The sequence below is a fragment of the Anabrus simplex genome, chromosome 5 (genome assembly GCF_040414725.1).
Source record: "Anabrus simplex isolate iqAnaSimp1 chromosome 5, ASM4041472v1, whole genome shotgun sequence".
Taxonomy (NCBI): Eukaryota; Metazoa; Arthropoda; class Insecta; order Orthoptera; family Tettigoniidae; genus Anabrus; species Anabrus simplex.
This window is the reverse complement of record NC_090269.1, coordinates 230,636,667-230,658,334: the sequence shown is the minus strand read 5'-3', so window position 1 is coordinate 230,658,334 and position 21,668 is coordinate 230,636,667. Positions and strand designations below refer to the sequence as shown.

Below are 21,668 nucleotides of genomic sequence, written 5' to 3'. Positions count from 1 at the left end.
CAGAAGTTATGACCATTTTAGACTGTAGTGGTAATTCGTTCCCTTTTGTCTGCTAGCAACTTGCCTCTACCTTGCCGCTTGGAGCGCTGTAGTCGCCTCGGATGAAAAATATCATCAGAGCTTCGCGACTGTATATATGAGACTGCGGTAACACCTCGTAGAAAGCTCATGTCGGATCGGATGTTTGTGTGTAACTCTTGGTATTCACCGATCACATTCATATAGCAAAGTCGTTGCGCGAGGGCCTCATTAAACTGCAGCTGTGTTTCTTTCTTAATCTTCATCGTAAGGGTTCATTTGAGGGTTTCACACATTACTTGTTTCAATACAATTTAATGCGGCTTTCATTGCGTATGTCATAGCTCAAGTCGCATCCTAAGTACTTCGTTAAATTTTTACACCTATTCAGTAGGTAAGTTGTCAAGTACTACAGTTATTCTGTACTTCCTTTAGCACGTTCATAAAATAGTTCATGAGGATGATGATGATTATCACCAGTTTTGCGTTCCCCTCACCTAACTGACCAAAAGAGAAAGAAATCTCAAAAAATAATGGGTGAGGACATAGTATCGCTATAGAATATGTGATGATAATAATAGATGTCATTTGTAGTTATGGGCGTTTAAGTGACAAGTGGAGCAATAATTTATCTACCAGATGTTTGCTGCTGATTCATTTATTTTTTCTGACAAATTAGTAGTCGTGAAGTGCTAACTCGACTGGGATAGACTGACACGGGAGATGTTCTTTAAAAAATAAACGACTTCTTAATGCGCGTGGTCGTCAGTGATTTATTACATCTTAAATATCTTTCCTCGGTTCTAAAGAAGTAGGGCAAAGGATTGCAGGTAATTTATGAATGGAATTTTAAACTTTCGAGCATGCAAACTCAGTTCGTCACAACTTAGGTTGTCATCTGTATGGGATTGTCTTTGATGTGACACTTGGTTAGATTTTACAATGCTGCATTATCTACATAGGGGCTGCCCGGCCGAGGCGGTAAAGGCGTGCTCGGTTCACCTGGAAGGACGTGGGTTCGAATCCCCGTCAGGAAGTCGTAAAATTTAAGAAACGATATTTCCAATTCCGGAGGTGCATATGGCCCCGAGGTTCACTCAGCCTACACCAAAAATGAGTACCAGGTTAATTCCTGGAGGCAAAGGCGGCCGGGCGTAGAGCTAACCACTCTACCCCATCACGCGCCGCGGTTAACAATGGTGGAAGCCTTTACCTTCCACTCCTCCAAGGGCCTTCATGGCCTGTACGGAGGTGTCTTTGTCTTTGCATTATCTATATAGTTAAAATCACTAGCGATATTTGTCTCTACATTCTGCCATTTTTTATTTTTTGTGAAACAGGAAGCCGGGTTTTTCAGTGCCGACTTGGTGAAAATAATAATTACATTTTTCAGTCTATCGAAAGCGTGATTCAAATGTATAAACACACTAGCTGTCCTACCCTGCTTCGCTCGGTCTTACGATTAAAAAGGCTCCAAATTGTCTGTATTCCCTCGCCGTATAAAAATAGAACATAATTATCTTCTAAATATACCGGGTTGTTCACCAGCCCCTTGCAATTTAGTTTTATACATCCCGCCGAATTTACTACAATTCTGAAATATGTGGGCCCCTCTCTCTAAACCGTGAGCTCCACTATTAATTCATTATGAGTACCTCGAATGAACCTGTAAAAAAAGACCGCAGATACGAAGAACGCATACCTTACAACAGGATGTGCACACACAGGCGAGGAGCAGGTATTGTGTTGTCTCGAAACTGCGCGTTGCATGTCAAGCCTTGCAATAGCTCACTTGGCAGGGGCGCAGTGGTAGTTGTGATGGTGGACTGTGCTCAAAGGTTCGCAAGTAATTTTTTACCGCCAATTGCCTGGGATGCGGTGAGGTTACATACTTGATAGACTGATTTGTGTATTAGTATCGTGGCATAGGGTATGGAGCTGGGTAGCATAAGGATGTGGCGGTCTGTGGCTAGGACACAGGCAACCAGTTAGCTACATCATACATGTAGCAAGCTTCGTAGACCACAGGTAGGACCAAGTGTGCCCCATTGGGACGATAACAACGTGCAATTACAGGTATGTAAGACCCAACACACAAAGCTTATTCACACAGAAAACCGTAAAAGTAGTCAGTCGGACATAAAGGTATTAACGTAACAAAGCTTATTCATTGCCTCATGATATATTCCAGCGACGAGTGTGTGGATATGTTACTCATCAGTGGAGAAGCTAGACAGAACGCATACCAGACACACAGCCTGTATCAAGAACGTTGTCCGGACAGCGACAGGCATGCCATTTCGGAGTGTCGAAAGACTTCTGCGGGCTACTGCGTCCCTGGGAAGGGCACGGCCTATTCGAGATCATCCCGTGGAGTCTGCTCACAATGAAGAGGTTGTGTTAAACGCTATCCGGCATGACCCTTACACTAGCACACGGACCATTGCACAGGAGACGAACAACAGCCGGGTGTCTGTTGTGCGGATATTGCATACCCAGCGGTTTCACTCGTACCATCTGCACTTACACCAGGGCCTTCATGGTCATGATTTTGAAGCCCGAACGACGTTCTGTCAGTGGACCCTACAACATGTGGACACTGATCCTGCCCTTTTAGCGACTGTCTTATAAACGGACGAAGCGCGGTTACCCAATACTGGAGCAGTTAACCACCATAATATGCATTGCGGGAGTGTGGATAATCCTCATTGGGGGTACGACAGGTAGCTCTTCAGATACAGTGGGGCGTGAACGTATGGTGTCCCATCGTGTATCTCCAAATTATTCAAGAGACTTCTTCTCACACTGGAAACAGTTCGTCTTCCGGACACAGCGCAGTGGCCCACTTGCGGTGCTGCGCTTAGTTCAGTTTATTAGAAGGTCATTCAATGTATGCCGTTCGATGCAGAGAAAGCTTTCGACACTGGCACGAACATCTCATTGTAAAACTTCACGAAGCATTTGTCAAAATTATCCAGTCATATTTGACGCTATTTGCTTTACGTCGCACCGACACAGATAGGTCTTATGGCGACGATGGGATGGGAAATGCCTAGGAAGTGGAAGTGGGATGGGAAATGCCTAGGAAGTGGAAGGATGCGGCCGTGGCCTTAATTAAGGTACAGCCCCGGCGGTGAAAATGGGAAACCACGGAAAACCATCTTCAGGGCTGCCGACAGTGGGGCTCGAACCCACGATCTCCCGATTACTGGATACTGGCCGCACTTAAGCGACTGCAGCTATCGAGCTCGGTCATATTTGACGTACAGGGAATTTTATGTTTCCTTTGAGGGGGAGAAATCTACCTATTGGGGCACTTAAAGCAGGTGTTTTCCACCCTGTACGGGCTATATGTGAATGGTCTTCCAACCCGTCATGGAATGGAGGTTCAACAGCATGCGGGTGACATAAGAGGAGAAATTCCCATGCCATCACCGCGCTGCAACAATGGATCTCGTCTTTCTGGGAATGGTGTGTCTGGAACAAGGTGAAAATAAATCCTACCAAAACGCAGGCTATTGTTTTCACCAAGCTCCGACCTAAATGTAGTCCTCTTACTATTAACATTGTCCCACTGTCTTGGTCGAAAGCAGGGCCTCTTAAACGCCCAAAATCTCACGCGTGTAAATTGATGCGCAGAGTTCCTGTGCACAGTGCATCGGTTCCATTCGGCGCGGCTCGGACCAACGCTTCGTCTTTGGGCTAGTAGGCTAAGCTCGGCTCAACTCGGCTCGGATTTGGAGCGCTATGGAGCAAGTGAGGAAGATGGTGACAGGCGGAGCGAGCGACAGGCGTGGGGAAAGAGAGAGACAGCGCTATTGCTCCATATCGAGGAGTGGGGTTCTGCACTCTGGTCAACCAAGCGAAGTCGTGTTTTGCACCGTGCACAGTGCATGGACCGTGGTTTGTCCTGGAGCAAGAATATAGAACAGGCTTTACAGCGTGTCACGGCCTTGACACCTCCGCTATATAAATGTCTCTGTTCAACTATTGAGAGAAACATTTATTTAGCATGTGTCAGGTCCATCCTTCTGAATAGATGTGAGGCTCGCTGGGGCTATACTCCCAAAACTCCTTTTTCCGAACTATAAACTTTTCGAAATAAAACATTACGTATGGTGACTAGAGCTCGGCTACTGACATTTAATAAAAATATACGAACTGACTTCGTATTATGCTTATTAGACCTCAGATAAACAAAAAAGTAAATATGATCAAGTCTAGAATCCTCCTTATTCAGTCTACCAACCATTCGTTCTACTCTTAAAATGGGTCATAAGGATCAAGAAGCCGAATTCTCGTTTCAAACACCGCGGTCCTCGACTAACTTACGACCTATTTTAACTGGTACCTCACCAATCTTTCGGCCTATTCCACATTCATTAATTAACATCAAAAGTAAATCCCTGAAAAGGCCGATTTATTACGAAGGTGAGTTTTGCCCTCTCCTATCTTTCTAGTCGCAAAATTAACTAACTTTATTTGAATTTCAAAATCCTTAGTGATGTTCCTTTTCTGACATGCGGGAAAATACCGCCTTCATGACAGTTCGCTTCCTCCCGCCTCCCCCCCCCCCACCGATGTAGTACAATGGAATTTTCCGACTCATCGGGTATTTCTCGGACACAGATGAGTAAAAGGGCATAGTTTTCGCTCTGGGATTCTCATGTACTCGATCTCAACCCTTTTCTAAAAGCGGGTGATTACCTCATGGAGACCATTTCTTTGAGGGACCTCCGACGGGAGGGCACTATCGGAACCGTTCTTGGAACATGCTCCAGTCCTTAACCGCTTCGGGATGTGGTTTCAACATGACGGGGCTCCACCGCATGCGGCGGTGGTCGTCCGGAACCATCTCCATGCGAATTATCATGATACATGAATAGAGAGGGAATGACCTGCCCCATGGCCCATCAAATCGCCTGATCTTACGTCCCGGGATTTTGTCTATGGGATCATGTAAAACAACTAGTGTATGCACAGGAACCGAGCAGTCATGGTTTCCTTAGACAGATCATCACCGAGGCATGCAGATCCGTTACGCCGGAGATACTGCAACGTACCAAACGGCCCTTACAACATCGCGCGCAGCGCTGTATCGACCCGGAGTTCGTCAGTTCGAGCAGCTGCTGCGTTAAAAGTCGTAGGTAACTGAAATGTCACATGTTTCCTAGCCTCTTCCAACTTGGCTCCATACCACGTCGCCCTTTCCAGGGTTAAATACCAGATCAGTCTGTGGAAACTATTAAGTAGGCAACCTTGCCACATCAGTCAACTGACCTTTAAAAAAGAAATGTTGCGTGGGATTCGAACCTTCGAGCACCGTCCACTATCACAACTCCCACCGCGCCCCTACCAAATGAGCTTTTGCGAGGCTTGACTTGCAGCGCACAGTTTCCAGCCTATACCGTACTTGTCCCTGGTCTGTGTGTGCACCTCCTGTTGTGAGGTACGTTTTCTTCGTATCTGTGCTCGTTTTATGGGTGAACTCGGGGTCCTGACAATGAAATAACGGTGGCGCTCATGATTCCTTAGCCCTTAACCACACATATTACCACGGTTTAAGGAGAGGGAGCGATATATTTCAGAACTTTAGTATGCGCTGCGGTATGCATAAAACTAAATCGCAAGGGGGTTGCTGAACCACCCGGTATATTGTACAGGCTTCAAAATGATATATCACAGGATCATATGGAAATAAATTAGGAATGATCTAACAGGAAGGAGGAGGACAATACAGGCTGAGGCAGTTAACTGCGATAACACAAAATAAAGCTCCTATTCATACATTTATATGTGTGACGAATGAAGGTATGAGCAGTATGAAGCCGTCTGATAAAATACTGAAACACGTCTGGTCGTATTGCTGTAAATAAGAACTGCTGCCTTCTTAAATAAAGACGATGAACTGCGACAACTCACGATAAAGCTCCCATGTATACATTAATGTGTGTTACGTCTACATAAGAAATTTATAAATTTCACTGACGTTTCTGTGACTGTGATTATGTTATTTAGTATTACATGAAGAGGGCCATGGCCTAGGCTAAGAATCTCAACAGATTAACTCTAGTTAGAAATCGGCCTTGCAAATGGCGAAACCACTCGATTGGTATCCACAATCGTTATGCTGATTTGTATCCAGATACATTAAACATCTCGGCAGATTAACAGTAGCTATGAGTTTAAACTCTTTAGACTTTTTTTTTTCAATTGGCTTTACGTCGTACCGACGATGGCGGCGATGAGATAGCAAAGGGCTAGGAGTGAGAAGAAAGCGGCCGTAGCCTCACATAAGGTACATCACCAGCGTTTGCCTTGTTTGAAAATGGGAAACCATGGGAAGCCATCTTCGTGGCTGCCGCCACTGGGGCTCGAACCCATTATCTCCCAGATGCAAGCTCAAGAGCGTTGTACCAGTCCTGCTGTTAGTGTTCACCACCAATGTGTGTTTATTTACTAAGTCCTGAAGACTTCGCGATTTTTCATTATGTATTCCGCGATATTCAATTCATTCAGGTCCCCTCTAGTTTCCTCCAGCCAATTTGGGAGTTTATTACATTGAATAATATTTTTGTGATTCTGTTATTATCCATCCGAAAAATGTGTCCAAAATATTTAAACGTCTCGTCCGTACAGTATCTACATTTTTTTTTTGTTAGTTGTTTTACGTCGCACCGACACAGATAGGTCTTACGGTGACGATGGGACAGGAAAGGGCTAGGAGTGGGAAGGAAGCGGCCGTGGCCTTAATTAAGGTACAGCCCCAGCATTTGCCTGGTGTGAAAATGGGAAACCACGGAAAACCATTTTCAGGGCTGCCGACAGTGGGGTTCGAACCTACTATCTCCCGAATACTGGATACTGGCCGCACTTAAGTGACTGCAGCTATCGAGCTCGGTGTCTACAATTTTAGAATGACTTGCTAAAGTTAAGTTTTCTGATGCATATAAGGCTTCTGGTAGAATAACTGTTTTGTTATGTTTCAGTTTAGTATTACGTGACGTTACTCCTTTATTGTAGTGATCCTATGTTAGTCAGAATGGCCTCTGAAGTTTTGAGGCTGTTTCTTTATTGGTCAAACTGTTTAATCCTGAAGAGAGAATGATTTCTCCAAGGTATTAAAAAAACCCATACCTGTGATACTGTTCCACATGCCGTTTGCTTTATCTTCTTGCACTTTTGCTAAAAATTGTGCATACTTGGTTTTCTCGAATGGTATCTGAAGGCCTGTCTGTGATGTTATTATGTATAATGTCTCGATAGCATACCTAGTTTCCTCCTCGTTCTTAGTGATGATTACTAGGTCATCTGCGGGAGCCAAGTTTATCACTTTGATTTTGTTCCCACCAGTTCCGACGATTAGGTTTGTGATATCCTTTTCCCACGCTCTGATGACTTTATCTAGAACCGAGGTAAACAGAAGAGGAGAGAGTCCATATCCTTGTATGTACTACAAAAGGGTCAAAAAGCCCCCCTTATTATTATTATTATTATTATTATTATTATTATTATTATTATTATTATTATTATTATTATTATTATTCCAACCCATGTACCTCAGATTACCATAATTACCGACTTTCGGATGTTTTTCTTTGTTATTTTTTCACTGCACATGTATTTCCACATTTTGGCTTGTATAGTCTCCTTTCCGAACTTCCGATTCATCAGCTTGGGAACGAAATGAAACGTTGACTGTTCTAGCAACATAACCAATCTTTTTGGGCTTCCCTCTGCTGTTTGCTGAATGCTGTGCGAGAAGTACACTGCCACACTAATCCTCGACGCAGTTTTTAAGCTCCTTAAGCCGTTCTTGTATCTGCTCCTTTGGGGAACTGTTATTATTCTTACTAGATTGATCTTCTAATGTACCCGTATGTGCTATATTATTTGAAAAGGCAGTGAAATGTATCCTCTTTTGAAGCTTCGTGAATGCGCTACTCTTGTCTGTCATCAAAGAGAAATAACGATGCTCCGCCCATGTTGAAACAGCACGTCCCGTGTCTGTGTAGTAGGATTCGCGTAAGAAACGACGTGCGCCTTGCGACGCGACGTCGCTACACCGCGACGCACATTCAGAAAACTGTTTACTCCACCACACAGGCGTACAGGGGAAAGCCGCTTTTCTTTCACTGGTCTGCTACACATCGCGTTAAATACCCTCTTGCAGTGCACATCGCTACGAGTAGACCGTGTGACATTACTGTAATTCGCAAACAACTACTGTCAGAATGAAATAGTTCAAACTACTATTTTCGCTTTCTTCATTCGTAAGCTTACTCTTCCGATAGCAGTATTGTCTAATACTTCCACTAGTTAGAACCGCGTCAATGTATTTACACTATCAGACATTTCATACATGCTATAAGGTGACATTTTCACTGATGGTAGGATCTAATTTTCTTATGTTGGTCCGAGAGGCTGACGAGGAAAGCATTTGTGTTCAAACGCTTCGAATTGCATACAAATTGGTAGGGAAGCTCAAATATGGTCGCTGAAAATGGCTGTAGGTTTCTTGTCCGTGTAAAACTTCGTATTTAATCAGTTCTTGTCACATTCCTACCACAGTAGAAATAGGCAAGTTCATTGACAAAATACCGTGTACCTTAGAGTGCAGAAAAACTTCGTTTCGTAAATGAAAGGAGTGGTAGACGGTACATATACAAATATTGTGAACATACGAACCACAGGTCTGCGGTCATTAGTTTCGGTGCTACGCGCGCTTTAGGATTTCAAATCGGCTGCCTTTGTCCCAGGCACTAGAGTGTAAGCTTGACACACTGCTGGCCTTTTGCTTTACAGTTAGCTGCAGACAGTGAAAACTTACCTCCAGGGCAGATGTTTTAAATGTCTCCCTCCAACCTGTCGGCGCAGTTCACATAGACACAACAATGATTCCCGTATTCTTGTGAAAATTTTTGGCGCTTTTCGGACATGATGTGCAGGAGTGGTGACGGACAGATGAAAAGACACAAGTAGAGGTATGATTTTTCGCATTAATTTATGTTCGATTTCGCGGAAAGGAAACAATATTTCGCGTTATTTCGTGAAATAGGTCTTGACCTATCTCTTGAATTTCGCTGTAATCATTTTCTAAAATTATTCATAAAAATATTTTCCGTGTGATTAGTGAATATTATTTTTGTTAAAGATAGATGTATGTAGAGAATATTGATAATCATTCATTATTTCTTATAATAATAATAATAATAATAATAATAATAATAATAATAATAATAATAATCGTACGGCCTCAGCTACCGTTTGCAGGCATTTCGATTTGACGCCATCTGGCTGTCTGCTCGTCAATTTCGACGTTCTGGTTTTACTCTAGGTCCGCTAGCTGGCAGACAGAGTAAACCGGATCTCTCTTGGGCGTCTATGGCGGAGATTTAATTAATTTTGTCGGGCAAATACCAAATGTACCACCAGAGATCTGTTACAAGCCGACATCGTACGACATGGAGTGTCGAATTGACTTTTTTCCGCCCTTCAAAAATCCGACTACCTCTGCCGGGTTTGAACCCGCTATCTTGGGATCCGGAGGCCGACACTCTACCACGCATCCACAGAGGAAGCATTATTTCTTATGTGATTTTGATTAGAACTGCAACATAGCTCTAATCAAGATTACATAACAAATTGCCCTTCACCCTACATGGCTATGGCTTTCACCCTATAAAGCCATATCGTTACGGGCTTTTCTGCAGTATTAAAACAAGCAGTTACTTCTGTCGAATTAAGAAATCCTTGGTCTGCGTTCCGTTTCCCTTCACGCGCGTGATGTTGGAATATAACATCTAGTTCATTATTTTTTCATGAATTTCGTTTCATTTTCTCACTTCTAGCAAGTTAAGTAACTTTCGCTTTAAGCTGACCTTATCGTTTTAATTCGCAGTAATTCGCGAAAACGAACTGTATTTTCTTGAGCAGAATCATATGATTAGTTAAGACGTCTCAAAATCGCTTCAAAATATGTGTTGTCGCGTTTATTGTTAATGCGAAAAAATCATTCCTCTAGGGACAAGGAAGAGACTGATCACGCGGACAACACGTCAGCAAAAGCAGTGTGGCTCGTTCAAGCTTGAGCCTTAACTAATCACTGCAGACCTCTGGTTTCTATGTTCACAGTACTTGTATTTGTTCCCACCAGCTGTCCTTTCATTTACGAAACATCTTCTGCAGCCTGTACATGGGATAAATTTTTACTAGAGAGTAAGACTACATAAAGGGTGCCGCACGAATGGTTGACACGTATGAAAGGCAAAAAAAAAAAAAAAAAAAAAAAAAAAAAAAAAAAAAAAAAAAAAAGCAACTTATGTACTATGTTGTTCAAATTTCGCGCACACCTTCTCCTGTTTCATGGAAATAACTGTAGAGGTGGCACTGCTGTTTTGTCTCCGAATGCCTGAATTCCAGTGAGCTTTCAGCCAATGGCCAACCACCGCCGACTCTCAGTTCAGCAGCGAGCCAAAACAGTTATTTTTTTGTTGTGAATCGAAAAGTGTTACGGCGACACAAATACAATTTCGAGCTGTATTTCAGACTAGGTGGACACCAGCAAGGAACACCATCCTTTGCTTATACAGAATGAAGAACTAGGCAGTGTGAAGGAAGAAAAGCGACCACGTGCACCAGCAGTTTGGTTTCCTGAAAACATCGCTGCGCTGAGGGTAGCCATGCAGAGCAGCCCAAACGAGTCAACACGGGGAGCTTCAAGAGAAAGTGGAATATCGCGCTATTCAGTTCAAAGAATGTTACACGGTAACCTTCAATTATTTTACCTGTACAAAATGACTGTACAACTCATGCTAAAAGATTTCCACGGGTAGAAGAGATTGCAGTACTCAAGATAAAGATTAAGTACTGTTTAACACTTGGCTCTCTGATGAAGCCTATTTTCATCTCAACGGGGCAGTTAATAAACAAAGTGTGCGATTTTGGGCTACATAAAAACCATACAAGACCTCAACGTCGCATGGAAATGCGTGCTCAGATTGTGCAGCTCTCCAGTGAAATTCATGAAGACCTGTGCCGCAAAATCGTCAGAAACATGTGTACTCGTCTCGAAGAGGTTGTTGGCAGTAGTGGAGGCCACACTGAACGTGTGATAAAGTGAAATGTATTTCCGGGATCCAAGCTACCTGTGTCTAAAATTTCATTAGTGTTCTGGGAAAAATAAAGCTGTTATTCTAAAAGTAAATGCGCCAACTATTCGTGCGCCACCCTGTATATTTTACTACAAAAGATCACAGGACAGGTAGAGGTGTACAATGTTTAGCGCTGTTTCTTCCATACAATGTTCACTCGATTTTTATGTCAGGAAATGTACGCAGAACTGATAACTACAATTTCTATCGTGACCACATCGTAGTCTCTGAATTTTCCATCTGAAGATGTTCATTTCCATTGAAAAATAGAACGATATATATTCAGAGGCAATTTTAATTACATTTCACACCGATGACGACGAAACGGACAATTCTAAGGCAGTTGACATGACAGAAATCATGGGATAGGTGTCTCGAATCGTGTAGACCCTGATCTAGCTCGGCCAAGTGCAGCAACTCGTGGTGGCATCGATTCCATAAGTGGAAGAAACATCCGTGGAGAGATTCTGACCCATCTAGTTTGGATAGCTACACACACGTCCCAAACATGCTTTACAGGGTTCATATCAGGTGAACGAGGTGTCTGTAGCAGTCGTCGAAACTCTCCAGAACGCTCCTCGAACCAATTCTGGACAACTTGGGCGCGATGACACTGTGCATTATCCTGCTGGAAAATCTAATCGTTATTGGGGTACTTGAAGTCCATGAAGAGCTGCAAGTGGTCACCAAGCAGTTCAGCGTTGCAGCTATTGGTCAACGACTTTTTTATGTGGATCGGCTGATCAGGCTATTGACAACTGGGGTCCATGGCTTCGTGGGGCGTGCGTCATATCCGAACCCTGCCGGAACAGTGGAACAGCGACTCATCGCTCCGAGCTACATGTCGCCAGTCCTCCAGAGTCCATTTAGCGGCGTAACGCGCCCAGGTGAGACACTGTGCCCGCTGTCGTCGTGTTGAGGGCATTCTGCTCCCATATCCCACTGGCGTTAAAGAACGCTGCAGTGACCTCCTGCATTGAATATAGATGTTATTTGAGCCCATGTGGCTTGTCTGTTACCCCGGGCAGTTCTAGCGAGACGCCACCAATCGCAGTCATTAAGCATCCGTGGTCGACCACTACCCTGTTCGCTGTGGGTGGTAATGCCTTACTTGGGGTATCCCCGATACAGACGCGACGTTGTCGACCGGGGTACTTTAAATGGCCGCAGTGGGATGTTCCATCCGTCTGGCTCCCACTATCGTACCCAGTCCGAAAGACGATAACACACGTCGCCTTGCAACGGCCAGCACAGACGGAATTTTCACTCGCTCTGGAGATATCAGATCACACCTGATACAGGTCTTAGCACTCCCAGGACGTTACGGTACAGTGGCGCCACCGATTATTTACCTGTAAATACTGCTATCCTTTGACTATCGGCATGCCGCTAAGTATACAAAGGATGTATTGGCGCTAATGTTTTAAAGTCGTACCTTACTGAGTGAATTAATTGTAAGGGATACTTGCCTCTAACATTGCTGTTTGACATTTTGCATAAATGTCAGGAGTTCTCTGCAACACAGTCATGCTTATTTTCCAACTGGAGTACTGTATAAGTCCAGGTGAAGGAGCTCCTAAAGCAGGCCAGCACAACGGGGCTGCCCAAGGGCAACATCTGCTGGCACCAGTGACCACGCTTGCCGCGCGGGCCGCATGGCGCGATTTAGTGCATACCAAGTGCACGGAGGAAACATAGGATACGGCCTTCCCGTCGTAAATCACCAACCGCCTGGAGGCAGTGCAGCTGAGCAACTTTTCCTTTCTTTTGCATGCCATGAAAATGTTTCCAGGGCGTACGTTTTCAAGACGAGCTGCGACATAATTCAGGAATACAGGAAAACTAGACTAGTTATGTTTTTTTTTTTTGCTAGGGGCTTTACGTCGCACCGACACAGATAGGTCTTATGGCGACGATGGGATAGAAACGGCCTAGGAGTTGGAAGGAAGCGGCCGTGGCCTTAATTAAGGTACAGCCCCAGCATTTGCCTGGTGTGAAAATGGGAAACCACGGAAAACCATCTTCAGGGCTGCCGATAGTGGGATTCGAACCTACTATCTCCCGGATGCAAGCTCACAGCCGCGTGCCTCTACGCGCACGGCCAACTCGCCCGGTACTAGTTATGTTTATGAATTAGAATACTGTATCATAATGTCATGTCATTTTATTCCGGTCGAAGTTAGTGAAAAAATTCCCGTTAATAACAAACCTAATGAACATTTCAGCAAGACGTTGAACATAATGAAAAAATGATGAACCTACATTTAAACAAGTTTGATGAATGTATTACAGTCCAAAAGGAAGCATTCCAAACGGCACGCAGTTTAAATACTGACGTATTTATTCCATTTATTCCCGACGTTTTTTGAGTGAGTTTTCCAACGTTTGGAGTCAGGTTGTGCGCACTGGTTAGTCTCGGACAGTTTTCATTCTAGAGAAAAGCTATTCACCCACGTTCGTAGCACGAAACATATTAAAAATTTTGGCTTCCTGCATTTGTATAAAAGTTTTGGCAAAGTTAAGATGATTTTCGTTCAGTTCCTCGATATTTCTCTCGGATTTGTCGGTCACTTTATAGAGTTGCGGAGCGTGCATTCGATCGGAGAGAGAAAGGAGCTGCAGCTCCTGTGGTGAAGGCACTGACGCACACTAGTAGCCGTAGAGCAAACTAACAGCGAGAAGGAAATGCCCGTGAGCAGTGTGAGGCAACGTTGCCGGATGACAGCAAATCAATAAAGAAAGGAATCTAAGGCTAAATATGGCTTAATTAAAAATTGAACACATTGAATGAGTATAAAACAAAGTATTTACCCGCAGAACAATCGGCGTAGAGATGAGTTAAACTTTGACATTGTTATATTTTTGCTTATTATTATTATTATTATTATTATTATTATTATTATTATTATTATTATTATTATTATTCCACGAACCTACTACGCTGGCGTAGCAGGGGGAGAGGTAATACTCCCACGTTGCGCGTCCCAGGTGGCGGAAAGGGGGATCCTAACCGGCTTGCCGGCGGACTTGAGGAAAATAAAATACCTCACGCGGACCAAACACACTACCCCTTGCGGGTGGGGGACGCACATGTAGAATACAACCACGGTATCTCCTGCCTGTCGTAAGAGGCGACTAAAAGGGGCCCAAGGGGCTCTCAACTTGGGAGTGTGGATTGGCGACCACGGGGCCCTTAGCTGAGTCTTGGCATTGCTTCCACTTACTTGTGCCAGGCTCCTCACTTTCGTCTATCCTATCCGACCTCCCTTGGTCAACTCTTGTTCTTTTCCGACCCCGATGGTATTAGAGCATTCGAGGCCTAGGGAGTATTTCATTTCCACGCCCTTCGTGGCCCTTGCCTTTCTTCGTCCGTTACTTCATTTTTCGAAGTGACGGATCCCTTCTTTCTTCATATTTCTCTCTCTTTACCCTTTGTGGGTGGGGGGCGCAGACGAATAATAATAATACACCCACGGTATCCCCTGCATGTCGTGAGAGGCGACTAAAAGGAGCGACCAAGGGATGATTGAATTAGAACCATGAAACTACCTTTGATTCGTACCATCATGCGGGGAACACCATGGGTTGCCTGTACCTGCGAGTAGTACCACTAAATTAGGTACGAAATAGGTTTGTGATTAGTAGCAGTAAAGAGGCTGGCGTGGGGGTTTCCAGTACCCGTGCGTCGTACCCATGTGAGCAACACCGCGGGTCTGGGCGTAGCGTGTGAGTTGTACCGCTATACAGGGTGAAGCGAAAATCGCGCACTCGGGCGTCGCAGCGCGACTCCTCACATGCCAGCAATAAAAGAATGTCTCCCACAAAAGTTCGTCCTGCGAGTATATCCGGGAGAAAAAGGACGTTGAAGAGTGGCAGTCTGGCAACATTGTAACCACATGTAGGGTATCTACCTCTGGCAGAACACAACAGTCGTGCTATACAGTTGGTGCAGTGGATAGAGTTTTGGGTTAGCATGCAGGAGGTCGAGGGGGTCGATCCTGGTTTGAGGCGTATGTTTTTTACTTCGTAAATGTAGTCCAGGTGGTATGGTATCTAGCATCTTAATCGTCAACAGCGATTGCAGCGGGTCCTCTAGAAACCATTTGCACTTACATACTACGATCCTAGAAATGGACGAACATTCGTTTTCATTGGTCAGCTTTGAAAGACGCCCTTTCCACGTCGTGGGCGTGAATTTGTTCGCACGTCTTCATCTACTAGATGCGTTACAACGTGTTCAGCTTTACTATATTTTGTAAATGTAGGATACATGTGACCTAAGAAACGTTGTCTTACTGTATTCCAGTATGTAGTGTCCGATGGAAATTAGCAAATAAAAAAGTGCGCCTCAACCCAGGATCGAACCCTCGAGCTCCTGCATGCTAACCCAAAACTCTGTCCACTGCACCAACTGTACAGCACGGCTAATATGTGCTGACAGAGGTAGTTACCCTACATGTGGTTACAGTGTTGCCAGATTGCCACTTTTCAGCGTTCTTTTTCTGCCGGATATACTCGCAGGACGAACTTTTGCGAGAGACATTTTTTTATTTTTATTGCTGGCATGTGAGGAGTCGCGCTGCGACGCCCGAGTGCGCGAATTTCGCTTCACCCTGTATGAGCGGCACCGTAGGTCTGCGTTGCCTGTGATTAGTATCCACTATGTGAGGAACACCACGGGATAGTGTGGTTAGTACACCTAGGTGAGGAAACTTATCGGTTTGGATTGGCTATGAGTGGCGCCATTGTGTGAGAAACACCATAGGTCTGCGTTCCCTGTACGAAGTGCAATACATGTGAGTAGTACCATCTTGTGCGGAACACCGTGAGTCTTCGCTACTTTTGATTAGTACCCCAACATGACAAATACCATGGTTCTACTTTACTCGCGACATGTACCATTCTGTGGGGCCTTAGACGTGGATTTTGCACCCCTTAGACATCAAGCATCATTGTGCTTTATAAGTGGTCCCTTGGTCAGTAATACTACGATCTTTTTTGAGTCTGATCCACTGTTTTTTTTGGTTTTTTTTTGTTGGGTTCATGTCCATCCATTCATTCTTCATGACATTTTTCATTTTATTTTGGTCAGTGGATGAATTTGAACTTTTTGTTATTTCATTTCGTACCATTAGGGGCCGATGACCTCGATGTTTGGCCCCTTTAAACAACAAGCATCATCATCATAATCATATTATTATTATTATTATTATTATTATTATCATCATCATCATCATCATCTGTTTACCCTCCAGGGTCGGCTTTTCCCTCGGACACAGCGAGGGATCCCACCTCTACCGCCTCAAGGGCAGTGTCCTGGAGCTTCAGACTCTTGGTCGGGGATACAACTGGGGAGAATGACCAGTACATCGCCCAGGCGGCCTCACCTGCTATGCTGAACAGGGGCCTTGTGGAGGGATGGGAAGATTGGAAGGGATAGGCAAGGAAGAGGGAAGGAAGCGGCCGTGGCCTTATGTTAGGTACCATCCCGGCATTCGCCTGGAGGAGAAGTGGGAAACCACGGAAAACCACTTCCAGGATGGCTGAGGTGGGAATCGAACCCACCTCTACTCAGTTGACCTCCCGAGGCTGAGTGGACCCCGTTCCAGCCCTCATACCACTTTTCAAATTTCGTGGCAGAGCCGGGAATCGAACCCGGGCCTCCGGGGGTGGCAGCTAATCACGCTAACCACTACACCACAGAGGCGGACATTATTATTATTATTATTATTATTATTATTATTATTATTATTATTATTATTATTACTACTTCCTGGGGATTCCTAAGAAGAATATCCCATTTCCCGCCGACAGCTACTGCCAAGATGCCTCATTAATCCCGTCATCTCCAACATTCAGACTAATTATTCTGAGAACTGGCAGCACAAAGGTATCAAATTAAACCCTTCACTGAGATTTGACAGCTTCCTGGAAATATCTTGAAAATTTCAGCTCAGCTTCTATAATAACTAGGCCAAGACGGAAAAGGAAGAAGCAGAGAAAGTTGGCGTTGGTAGTTGTATTGTTTTCTTTGCCGCGGAACTTAGTGGTGAAAACAGAGTGGCTACTTCGCTGAGTCAGGAGATAAGCCGTAGAAAAGTGGGAGGAAAAAGAATCTCGTTAGAAAAATTTAATATATAATTTTTACTTAAATATAGACCAAAAGGTACGTGTCTCTCATTCAGTTTTGAGATGTTAAATATTATATATAAAGGGAAGTGTTTTGCCAACACATAAATTGCAGCTTCAGAATTATGTTCATCTATGTTTCAAATTATACATAATTTTAGAAGTTGACAGTAAATAACTGCTACAAACCTATATATAATTGTTGCAATTGCTCTGGTTGGAATTCTTAGTTGTTTGTACTCAGATGGTTAGTTTTATTTTCCAGTATTATTTTCTATTGTCCATTAATCGAAGTATCTTCCCAAGTTGTCATGAACGTTGGTATTATTATTATTATTATTATTATTATTATTATTATTATTATTATTATTATTATTATTATTATTATTATTATTATTAGAAAGCATACTGCCCTGAAACATCCTGCTGTGTAAAAATAACGTTCAGTAATCTTATAACTGTAGTTCCGTTTCTACGATTTTCGACTAGTCAGTTAGCCAGAAGTCAGACATTGGTGCCAAATTGTTACGAGTACAAACAGCTGATTACCACCACACAACACGAACGGAAATGTATATACTCGAATATAAGTCCAGAATCAATTATTCTTTGTAGAAAAATGCACAACTCACATAAAATGAACAGTAACACAACATATTTAGGACAAGGCTAGAAGATAAAAATGATCAATACTCGAACAGATAAAACGCCAGAAAATGATATAAAATCTCGACTCACCATCTAGAAGAGTTCGTATTGCCGATAGATTCAATTTCTCTTAAGAAAGGAAAAAATCCCACAAGGGGAATACACCACTCATTTCTGAGTCACTGTCCGCATTGTCATCGTCTGTTGAGGTTTCATTCACCTGGCTATTTAATCCACCACGTAGACTGGGTACTAGGGCGTTTTGTTTCGCAAGGTCTGCGGGTTCCCCCTTCTTTATGTTATCGCGAACCGAAATATTGTACTCCTTCAACCGCTCAATTAACTCATTATTTGTAGCCGCCAGTGTTGGTGCTCTGTCAAGAATGACCGAGTGAACTGACGAAGACCGCGGAAATAACCGAGCTCAATACAACACACAGCTGATAGCACGTGGTTACAGAAAACAACAGACCGACAACACTGGTAACCGGAACTAGAGTCTAACGCGCTATATCTGAGCGATCGGCTGCCTATGATTGGCTGTTTATTAATTCACTTAGCCTCCACCAAAAGGCAGCGCTCAAATGTCAACTCGAAACTCATAAGAACTAACTATAATTTATTTCAACTTAGAACATTATTCCATTTGCCCTGTTTCATGGTTAAAAGGTTAGCATGCTGTCCGTTAGTCCAAATGGTTCCGATTTCGATTTGCGGCCGGGTCGGGGATTTTAACCTTAATTTTAAATCCCTCTCGCTCGAGGACTGGGTCTTCAGCATTAGAAGTCATCATAGGTAGGGCTCCGTCATCACAGACGCGCAGGTTGCCTGTAGGAGTCAGTTCGACAGACCTGCAGTAGGCCTCTAGGCCATTATTATTATTATTATTATTATTATTATTATTATTATTATTAGTAGTAGTAGTAGTAGTAGTAGTAGACTTTAAAATAAGAATGCTATGTCACTTTCAGATATTCAGGTATTGGAACTGATATGGTTTATTTCATTTTCGTTTTGTTTTGTTTTGTCTGATTGTGAAAATATCGTATCAAGCCTACAGGAGTGTTTGCATAAAGATTACAACGATGGTGCTTGTTGTTTAAAGCGGCCTAACATCTAGGTCATCGGCCTCTAATGGTACGAGGTGGAATGAAATGTAATGATAATTAGAATTTTAAAATGCATCCGCTGATAATTTGAAAGAAATGGTAATGAAAAATGGTTATGAATTTGAAATGATTAGTGGATCTAATTCGCAATGCCTTATTTTCTTATAAAATGAGGGAGAAAATAGATAGAATAAGGCATTGCCTTGAAATGCGATCATATATATCATTGAAGTTAAACATTAACAAACACATAAAAATACACAAAACAAACTAAAACAGAGTCAGCAGAATATAACGTAGTTAACAATAAATTTAAAAGCAGATAAAAAAAAAACACCTGTCTACACTGTTTACAGTGACTTCGTGACGTAGAATACGTGTATAGTTTCGGAACGATCATTCGGCCGGTGAGCGTTACAAAAACCATGGAAGATTTAAAATCGAAATCATGTCTAGACAACAGGTGCGACAATAGTGTTCAATATCTCATCTTGAGGTGTCAAAATCGCGTAGGCTAACAGTGTAGCTCTGGATTCCGGCGTCCTGGCGTCTCTTACGAGGTTTGTTTTGATTCGTCTCAGTGATTTCTATGAGTGTACGTCGAAAAAAGATCAATTAGTGAACACTTGAGAAAATTGTTGTGTGAAGAAGACCGGAATAGGTCTCTTTCTTAAAATATCGCGACATATATGAAGAATAAATGACTCCAGAATTATGGGAAACGTATTCAAGAGGATATAGTGGCTTGTCAGAATTCCAAAAAGTCGGAAAATTACTAATGTTAAACGTCAAAAGTCTTATCTGGAGCTTTTGAAAATCAAGGCAGCTGAGCGTCCTAAGACGAGTTCCGGACTAATGGAGCCCCAGCAGAGCACATTTACTGCCCCAATGGGGGAAATTAAACATGTTCTGTTTCACGAATACTCATTTCACTCTAGATTATCTGCCCATAGAAGATGTCACGACTCTGGATGCTACAAATATTTAAGTTTCGCGTGTAATATTAACGTCGAACTCTCACCATATGTATGTTACTTCTCATATTACAGAATTATTGTCTTGAGGCTGTGTGAATGCATTTGGAATTAAGAAAAAGTGTCATCAGTAACATTTTAAACGCGTACTGACATTTCGACATTACCTATCACGCCGTGCGTGTTCTTAAGGCGTGAACCCGACACAGTTTCGTTCGAGTGTTTTTCTTTTAAATTAATTCTAACTACACTGATCTCAGATGTGTAATTATGGACATTCTACCACATCAAAGTCTTCATCAAGGAATTCCTGCACATTTGTATTATCCGAATGAAATGTTTAGCTGTTTCATCAGAACAGAGCGACGTACTTCAATTCTGAATACAACGTGGGAATACTTTTTTAGAAAGTTATTAAACTTAAGGCCATATGTAGATCGTTTTTAATTAACAGGGGCTAATGTTATGAAAACACAGAATACAAATAAACATTTTCATTTAGTGTGGAGATTAAACAGTTTCTGGCTTGCGGAATGACCGTTGTTGATATTAAAAACTCCATTAGCGTTTAACTAAAAAAAGCTTCTCCTGTTTGTATGGGCATTACGCACTTTTAAAAGATTACGCTATCAAATTTTATTTTTTCGTTGGTTAATTTCTCCACTGCCATTTCATTGCTGATTTATCATGGGTTGTAATACTGTGAAAGACATGAAGATAGAGCATGCAGTTTTCAGAATAATGAGCTAAAGCATGTAATGTTTTGGGACCTGCACGGATGGGAACTTCTCTATATGGGCGTTCTTGGATTAACATTTTCGTAATACACTAAACAGAATATTCAATAATAATGTCACACTGCTTAAAGAGGAGAGTATTTAATAAGTGTATTCTGTCCGCAGTGACGTATGGATGTGCGACTACGAGCCTGAGGCTTAATGGATTTGTCACTGGCTTCCCACCAAAGTGGCCGCTGTTCGAATCCCGCCCAGTATATGTGGAATATTTGAAATGAAAAATCACTCCCTGTGGTTCGGATTCCGTGTAAAATTAGAGGTTCAGCGGCTACGATCACGACATCAACAGTTACGTAAAACTACTAGTTTGATTGCTTGGTTTTAGACCTGGATTCTAGATATATTTAATCTATCTAAATTTAAGAGTAGCCCAGTGAGCAGTGGAATGGCCCGTATTAGGAAATAAACGAAATATGTGTAAATTTTACAGGATGTTCCATAAAGGACTTTTCAACTTTGACAACTCATAGTTAATTATTCATTTTACTTACAGACATAGTTTTGGTTACTTGAAAGCCATGCTGAGAACTGGAATAGAGGAAGTGTAGAATGTTCAATGTGAGGAAAGGAAATTTAAGGACGACACAAACATCCAGTCTCCAGGCCAGGGGTATTAATCACTTACAATAAAAAAACCCTCACGCAGCCGGGAATCGAACCCGGGGCCGACGGGTGACAGGCGAACGCATTGCCCCCTACACCGGGGGACGGACTAATTGATAGTGTACTTTCTACGGCGCGATTCTGTCAGCTCGGAGGTTCATCTTCAAATCCCTACCCTTGGAAAGGTTTTTTTTCCCATTGGTGCAGTCAAGCCAGTCTCAAGCCAAATGCAGATTT

At 42.9% G+C, this 21,668-nt stretch overlaps 1 protein-coding gene across 2 annotated transcripts in view; it reads left to right on the top strand.

The window, feature by feature from the left end:
* The window catches only part of LOC136874461 (patj homolog), a 225,551-nt gene extending 204,510 nt beyond the window's left edge, over positions 1-21,041 (top strand). For both annotated transcript variants that reach the window (XM_068227912.1, XM_068227911.1), the window contains one exon: positions 20,934-21,041. In XM_068227912.1, coding sequence (XP_068084013.1) covers positions 20,934-20,970 — 37 coding nt within the window. In that variant the 3' untranslated portion in view covers positions 20,971-21,041. The remainder of the gene's footprint in view (positions 1-20,933) is intronic.
* Positions 21,042-21,668: the final 627 nt, after the last annotated feature.